Source organism: Monopterus albus, unplaced genomic scaffold, assembly GCF_001952655.1.
Source record: "Monopterus albus unplaced genomic scaffold, M_albus_1.0 scaffold14.1, whole genome shotgun sequence".
Classification (NCBI taxonomy): Eukaryota; Metazoa; Chordata; class Actinopteri; order Synbranchiformes; family Synbranchidae; genus Monopterus; species Monopterus albus.
Genome location: NW_018127894.1, coordinates 4,281,966 through 4,289,663, shown reverse-complemented (window position 1 = coordinate 4,289,663; position 7,698 = coordinate 4,281,966). Strand labels below are relative to the sequence as shown.

Sequence of the window (7,698 nt, the reverse complement as noted above, 5' to 3'; positions counted from 1 at the left end):
ATAGGTGTCTATGTAAGAATTAAGACAGGGCAGGTATTCCTCCCTTTTTAGGGTGCTGTCTACAACCATTGGATCAGAGAGGATGACTGGAGGATGGACGGACTGAAGGACCAATCTTGGGAGAATTAAGTTTAAACCACAATTCCTCCCCAACAGTTTTTGGACCAATCAGAGAGTAACATTTTTTCATATAAATGTTGTGTACTGCTAAGTTGAATTTAGTCTTTTCTGTTTATCCTAAACAGATGGGATCCATGTGCACATGCTTATTTTGATACGTTAATGCATAATAAATTTCATATAGAGAAATATATCTTTTTATTAGTCTTCTCTTTTCAAAAGAATGGACCTTTTTTCTCACAGGGGTATGCCTATACGAAATAGAACAAATGTGTATATTTAATGATGTTCCTAGAAGGATGTGTGAAAAATAGGTAACGGCTGTTTGCAGCCCTCTTTGAGTGCTGTCTCTAGTCGAATCCAAGGCCTGGTGCATGACCAGAGGGAACTGACAGGCCATAATTGCATAAAGAAAATATCACAGGCTCATTAGGGCTTCAAAGCTGTCTTGATGTCCTTTCTCAAGAAGGTTGAACATGATGCAGAAACACACACAAAAACATGACAAGTTGCTACAGTTAATAAATAAAAGGTTTTTTATGATGCTTTAGCATGTTTTAGATGCAATTTTCATTATCTTTGGAATTTTTATAGATTTCACAACTAATGCTGCGTTTCATACACCTCGGATTTACTATAAACACTATACTGCATCCCAATAAGTTGCACTGTGAAAATAACGAATGTGTTTTGCAATGTTATGTCATGTTTAGTCAACTTTAGCAATGCATAGCTATTCTATAAGCCTACCGAGGATTCCTAACGGGTTAAGAAAATCATCAGATCTCACAGAGCGGACACAAAACCTATTGCTTTTTATGTTGAAGGATGTAACCCAGGTCCCTTTTATTTTTATTTTTATTTTTTTACTAATTTAAGGATTTTATAATAGCCACACTGCTAAACTGCTGTACTAATAAGCTCATTTGAAAAACAGTTATCTGTAATACACCACATGAAAAGTTTCACCATAACGTAAATAAATATGGGAACCTATAACCTGAAAGCTTTTCGAAATCGAAAGTCGTATTTACCATTTTCTCCAACGACGTGAACAAACAACCCACTCGAGATAACATGTTTACGTAAGACCTGCACAAGTTATGTCACGTCGCCGGAACATACCAGAGACTCCTCCGAGGCTGAAAAATTAAGTCGATGTGGAAACGCGAAAGCCTGCTGTTACTCGAATGGCCACTTGAGGCTGGCTCCAAAACGGAGTCAGTCACAGTAGACCTCCCATGTTAAAATCCCAAACTTAACTGCAGAAATAAACGTTACCAGCCTGGTACAAAAACAGCGGTGTTGTCTATAGCTAATTTACCGTTCCATGAAAACGGTATGGGGTGATTTTTTTTTTATTACTCGTCCGCTTAAATTATATTGAGACTAAAAGTTGTGGTTAATTAAGGGCGTGATCGCCTTGAGTGACAGGCGGGAGGGTCCCGCCATAGGTGTCTAGCCAACGTACGCTCCACCTCTTTTGTATTATCCGTAGCAGGCGGAGAGAATGAGTACCAATATGGCGACGACCAGAGCTGACCTTCAATACAGCGCTTCAAAAGAAGTTGTTGACGTCACGGTGGGTTGTAAACCGTTTATATAAGGTCCGTGATTACTTCCTGTCTACATTATTGTTGGATCTGTACTCCAAAGGCTCACCGGAGAATTTCTTTACAGGCAGTATCAAATAACGACACATTCTTTTAAGAGGTAAGCATACGTCCAGCCAGCCTAGTGTGGCGTAATGGAAGTTTTTTGTCGGAAGTCTAACTGATCTTCGTTGTGACATTTTTTCCTTATTCTCCGGGGTAACGTTAGGCTATTTGTCATTAGGCCTCTGATCAAAATGTAAATTACGTCAAAAGATTATAATTTGTTTGTCATAACTGCCTAATGGTTGGTGTGCCTTGGAATATGCCGGGTGCGTCGTTACATAATGTTAGGCCTGAAAAGGATGTCTTCCTTTTTGCTCTTCACACACAACCTCTGACCAGTTTAGCGTTAACGTTATGTGCTATTAGCTCTGAAGAGCCTGTAACAAACCAGTTTGGGAGATGAATTTAAATAGTAACGTTAACTTAACTAAGTTTATCCACAACTGTAATTTAGGTTTACAAAGAGGGCTAAATGAATGTCACCTACACCGGATGAGCTAACATGCTGTTTTATTTCATTCGGTGAACATGTTTCAGGTTCACTTTTATTCATAAAACCATAACCGTTTACATAAGTAAATATCAGGTTTAGTAATCCTGTAGCATTTGCACTAATACACATGTTCATCTTTTTTCCTCTTTAGTCAAGATGGCTGCAACTGAGGAGAATGAGTCCAAGTTACTGCGCAAAGTAAAGGAAAATCCGTTTGTCCCAGTGGGTAAGTATCTGCCTTCATGGTTACATCATGAAAAGAAAGTTAGATAGCTTATAACAATTGCTTTAAATGTAAAACTTGTCAGCTGTTACAGAATTGCTTAGTCTGAAAGTATGGTATTAGTGGGCATTATATACGGTCAGTTTAGCATTTTGTTGTTGTTGTAAAAGTCATAATTACACCCTGATTTTGTCATGGTCATCAATGTATATTTAGCTGCCTAATGTTTCTTACAGGGATGGCTGGCTTCTTTGGCATTGTTGCTTACAGACTGATGAAGATGAAAAACCGTGGAGACATAAAAATGTCTGTGCATCTCATACACATGCGTGTAGCTGCCCAAGGCTTTGTGGTTGGAGCCTTGACTGCAGGTATGTAGTCTGGACTGTCATGTTTCTGCTTCAATCTAAGTTGCATGGCTTTAGTTTGTTCTAAACTACTAAGGTATTTGTTTGTTTGCTTTTACATTGTCATGCATTTTTGATTTCTTATTATCACAGGTGGTTTGGACCAAAACTTTTATAATTAAAAAAAAGCAAATGTCTGTATTTTACCTGTTTTAATTAAATTATGACCATTTTTATTTTTCAGACATGAAAGTCTGAGGTGTAGTTTTATAAAAAGATTTGAGTTGTTGTGTAACTTATGCCTCTGTTTCTTTGTTTTTAAGGAGTCCTGTATTCTATGTACACAGACTACATTGTGAAACCCAAAGAACAGAAAGCAGTTGCATCAAGTGAACACTGACTCTTGAAATGAAATGACTCTGAAATGGTATATCCCTTAATATTATGTCATTTTTAAGGTGTGTAAAACATCTGTTCTTTATAAATGTGTCCTAATGTTTGATTGTGCACATCCCTTCAGCAGCTCACCACGACTGTGCAGTAAAGTTGATTGTTGTGTCTTGTTGCTTTTCTTCTTTTGTCTCTCCTCTATCCACTCACCCCAACCGGTCGAGGCAGAAGGCCGCCCACCAAGAGCCGGGGTCTGTCGGAGGTTTCTTCCGTTAAAGGGAGTTTTTCCCTCCCCACTGTCGCCAAGTACTTGCTCAAGGGGGATTTGTTGGGTTTTCCCTATGTAATAATATTGATAACAGTAAGGTCTACACCTTACTTTGTAAAGTGTCCTGAGATGACTTTTGTTGTGATTTGGCGCTATACAAATACGATTTGATTTGATTTAAATAGCTGTTGCTTATTGATGACACTTCTAAATAGTATCCACTTGTTAAGTGTAATGTAACTTTTTTAAATGAGGCATCCCTGAGAGTTAAACAAATAGTCAGTGCTGCCATTCCACCTGGTTGCATAATAACTAAACTTTATCCTGGTATTTTCTCCTTCCTATCACAAGGAAAGCGATATGGTGACTCTCACAGGTGACTCATGATTTTTTTTTTTTTTTTGATTCAGATCTATTGAAGTCATGGGGAAAACAACACTGTGGCATATAGAGAGGAGGAGAACAAGCGGCAGTCTGGAAACAGAATGCACAGGTATCCACTTAAGTGGATACCTGAGGGGCAAGCTATCATTTCTGTATTGAGAAGGAAGATTACTGACCTCAGCTGTGTAACAGTGGTTACACAGCAGTAACTTTTGGGGGCAGCTGTGGGTCAGGAGGTAGAGTGGGTCATGTCCTAACGGGAATATTAGCGGTTCTATTCCCAGCTTATTCAGTGCACATGTCGAAGTGTCCTTGAGCAAGACGCTGAACTTGTGATGTCACCAGTGCGTGAATGTGTGAGTGCTTGGGAGTGGGAATGGGTGAATGGTCAAATAGTGTGAAAGCGCTTTGAGTGTGCTGCAATGTACAGAAAGGAGCTAATATAAGTATAAGACCATTTAACTTATATCATCATAAACCACACCCTGTGGTGTGCTTAAATAGATGCCTTTAAAGTTATTCAGAGTTTTGAAACTTTTGTGCAAATAAACTTGTATGTAAAGAGCTGCTATTTTTGGCTGAGTATTTGGTCTTTTGTTTCATACAGTATAGTATTATACACTCAACTGCTAGTTTATCAAATACACCTTTCTGCTGTCAATAAATCCTGTCTAACAGGTATGGTAAGTGGATACTATACAGAAACACCTGTCACTATGATACAGCAGAATTTAACCACACCATAAACTGCAGCTTTCCCAATGACTAAGCAAAAACTGAACATTACAACAGGCATTAAAACAGTTTATTTTAACTTGTTTTATTGAGCTTTACTTAACAACCTTGTTTGCAATTATAACATAATTTACTTTTCCAGTACATCTTGGTAGATGGAACATTTTACTGTTTATTTAACTGTGCTCCAGTAGGTGTAAAAAAAAAAAAAAAAAAGTATTTTTGAACATTAGTCTTCCAATCCTATCCAGTAAAATCTCTCTTCTGTCCTGACCTATCATAGTTTTATGCTTTGAATTTTTGAATTACTTTCCAAAGGTTCAGTTTTAACAGGAAATGCACTACATCAATGTAAGGTAACAAGATTCTTTTATAGATGCCATTATGACTTTAAACTCGTGATAGTATTTCAATAGAAAACAATGAGTCAACCTGACAGGTAGTAAATTACCCAAAAGCCATGCAGCAGGTTACACAGTGAGCTAGGCCTACATAAAAATTAAGTGGAGAGCACACTGCCACATAGGCTACTTGACACTAGTGGGCACATTATTGTTGCTCTCATCATTCCTCATTCATTTTATATAGTTATTTCAAATCATAATCCCTACCTCCAAACCTAGGTTGAGGGATTATCCTGGTGCCTATTTGTAAAACCTGTATGGGAGTCCTAAGCAGGTGAAAGACTATTTCACTTTTCTCATTCATGATGTTATAGCACCTAGAGTAATTAATTTACATGGGTTTATGTATATAGTTAGTAAGCATATATTGACAAAACACATGTAGGCTAATTGTGGTTTACCTGGTATAACTCATAACTTGTTCTGTAATGACAATAACAAGATACCGCGATTGTGGGAAAAGTTGGCAACACAAATTAGGTTAATTTGGTAAAGTTTAGCTAGGGATACATATTTTATTAGTCGAGAGGGTTTGCACTTGTTCCCAAATTTTCTTACCCGGTGCTCGCTTCTTTTCATTCTCTATAACAAAATTAAGATATAAAAAAGGCAGCAGTGAACTGTTGGTGCGGCATGTAGCGCTATGAATACATTGTGGTTCCCGCGAGATCTTGTCCAAAGTCTCTGCAGTGCCTGTTGCTATGGATACAGCAGCGTCGCTATTAGCAAGGAAGCTGATACATTATCTAAATCTGTCTTACAACGTGATGCAGTGCAAAATAGGCTCTAATTTGTTTATAGCGTCTCTGCTTGGGCAAACGACAGGTGAACCATTTTCTCTTTATACAACCTATAGTTAGTAAGGAGTTAGACGACTAGGGTTAGAGTTCTGGTAGTCGCCATACGTACTGTATCTTCACAGTCATTCGTATTAACACAAACATCGCTAACAGTTAATTGCTGAGCACTTTACATATTAAATAGCCTATTGCTAATCATTGAATTTTTTTTAAACATTGGAGTAAGTTACGGCTCATTACTTCCCAAATTTAGGCTAGCAATGGGTTCATCAATAACAATCTCAAGCCTGACAGACATGTAGGCTACGCGGTTATCTTAAGAAGTAATGAAGAGAAGGATTGCTGCCTTGCATCTACTTCAACATGGATGAACACATTTGTTGAAACAAATATTTAACATTGGCCTCCTATAAGAATATAATGAATATAAGCCTAATCCAAAATTTGTGATATTACTGTAACCAAATCCCAGCATGATTTTTACTCAATATTGATTCCCACTGTCATTGTCCACCTTTCCTGTATACACTGACTGTTTTCTCCTCATGACATACATCATAGACCATGGAGCGTGATGATGAGATGAATAACTTGTGGCTTCAATTCCAAGCACTACAACAGCAGCAAGAGAAACGAAAATTGGATAGGAAAAAAGAGAAAGAACTGGGTAATCATAATGGTAGTGCTACCCAGGAGGATCTATCTAAACAAGACATTCAGGTAGACAGCCTAGGAGATAGGTGAGTCTCATAAAGGTTGAAATAAATGTTTATTAGCTTTGCTTTTACTTTGTGACTGTTTAAATTGCCTTGATGTTTTATTTGTTAAATTAAGAATATAAATTAGAAAAAAATAAGGCTGGAAATCTTTATCAGCTAAATGAATAATCTTAGGTGATCAATTAGAACATTCATGCTTGTAACTTGAAAATCATCACTCATTCATTTAGTTTTTATTTCATTGCCTTCGTAAAGACTGCTGCCACACACGAATCAGAAACTGCTAGACCAGCTGAGAGAGCTAAAGGATGAAAATGGTCGTCTCTTCAAACTTCTGAATGAAAAGGATTTTGAAATCAAACACCTGAAGAAGAAAAGAGAAGAAGAAAGACTGGCTTTAGCTGGTATATCACCTTAACCTTCACTCTTTTTGCACAGCAGTCATGTTTTATAAGTCACAGATTCCTCATGACTCACTCACTCACTTTCCTGTTTAGGCACATCGGGTTTGGCTGCAGATGTAGCAGCCACCAAGATTGTTGAGCTGTCCAAGAAGAATAGAGCGCTAACTGCTGACATTGAGCGAGAAAAGATTAAGTCTAAGCAAAACAGCAACCGAATCAAAGAGCTTGAGAAAGAGGTAAAAACATCTTGAGTTATTGAGTTAAGTGTATCACTTAATTTGATGTGGTGGATGTAGTTCATAATTTCAGCACAGAGCTGTTTAAGGTTTGTTTAAAACAAACCTTATATGTATGTTATAAATGTTGCTTATAATGTCATTTGTACATGATTTATTATGAATGAAAATAATGCCTTGCTAATTTCTGTAGTTGCAGGCTGCTTTGGCGCACTCTCCACCTGGGCAACAGATTGATAAAAAGTCACAGGATAAGAAGTTATCTGAAAACTGTGAGGTAATTATTGATATGGAAATTGACAAATGGTATATTTTTGTCTTCTTAACTTTAATGATGACAACTCAGTCTGAATCATGTATTGTTTGTTCACAAAAGCAGGAAAATCCAGTGGTGAAATCTCTACAAGAAAAATTAGCTGCTGCCCAGCTTAAAGCGACTGAATATCGCAACCAGGTTCAAGCCGCCAAACAGGAGCTGAAAGTAGCTCAGAAGGTAGTGAACTATCTTTGTTCCTGC

At 37.6% G+C, this 7,698-nt stretch overlaps 3 protein-coding genes across 13 annotated transcripts in view; 2 read left to right on the top strand and 1 right to left on the bottom strand.

The window, feature by feature from the left end:
* LOC109955420 (uncharacterized) overlaps positions 1-1,199 on the bottom strand; it is a gene marked incomplete at its 3' end in the record, with an annotated part of 3,923 nt that extends 2,724 nt beyond the window's left edge. Inside the window, 1 exon segment of the mRNA XM_020591559.1 lies at positions 1,155-1,199. Within this exon segment, the coding sequence (XP_020447215.1) occupies positions 1,155-1,199 (45 nt within the window).
* A 419-nt stretch (positions 1,200-1,618) lies between these two features.
* Positions 1,619-4,255, top strand: higd1a (HIG1 hypoxia inducible domain family, member 1A). Of its 7 annotated transcripts, none has more exons than XM_020591500.1 (5): positions 1,628-1,702; positions 1,801-1,833; positions 2,423-2,497; positions 2,731-2,865; positions 3,165-3,401. In XM_020591500.1, the coding sequence occupies exons 3-5, from the start codon at positions 2,428-2,430 to the stop codon at positions 3,239-3,241; spliced, it is 282 nt and encodes a 93-aa protein (XP_020447156.1). In that variant the 5' UTR covers positions 1,628-1,702; positions 1,801-1,833; positions 2,423-2,427; the 3' UTR covers positions 3,242-3,401. The 7 variants fall into 7 exon arrangements, with proteins under 7 accessions (XP_020447158.1, XP_020447156.1, XP_020447157.1 ...); XM_020591501.1 differs by having other exon boundaries at positions 1,657-1,727; XM_020591497.1 differs by lacking the exon at positions 1,628-1,702 and adding an exon at positions 3,910-4,255 and having other exon boundaries at positions 1,734-1,833; positions 3,165-3,268.
* Positions 4,256-5,712: 1,457 nt separating this feature from the next.
* Positions 5,713-7,698, top strand: part of ccdc13 (coiled-coil domain containing 13) — a 7,303-nt gene continuing 5,317 nt past the window's right edge. For 4 of the 5 annotated variants that reach the window (XM_020591491.1, XM_020591489.1, XM_020591488.1 and 1 more), the window contains exons 1-6: positions 5,713-5,847; positions 6,384-6,562; positions 6,797-6,945; positions 7,039-7,181; positions 7,375-7,458; positions 7,558-7,674. In XM_020591491.1, the coding sequence (XP_020447147.1) occupies positions 6,387-6,562; positions 6,797-6,945; positions 7,039-7,181; positions 7,375-7,458; positions 7,558-7,674 (669 nt within the window). In that variant the 5' untranslated portion in view covers positions 5,713-5,847; positions 6,384-6,386. The remainder of the gene's footprint in view (positions 5,848-6,383; positions 6,563-6,796; positions 6,946-7,038; positions 7,182-7,374; positions 7,459-7,557; positions 7,675-7,698) is intronic. The other variant, XM_020591490.1, reaches the window with a different exon arrangement.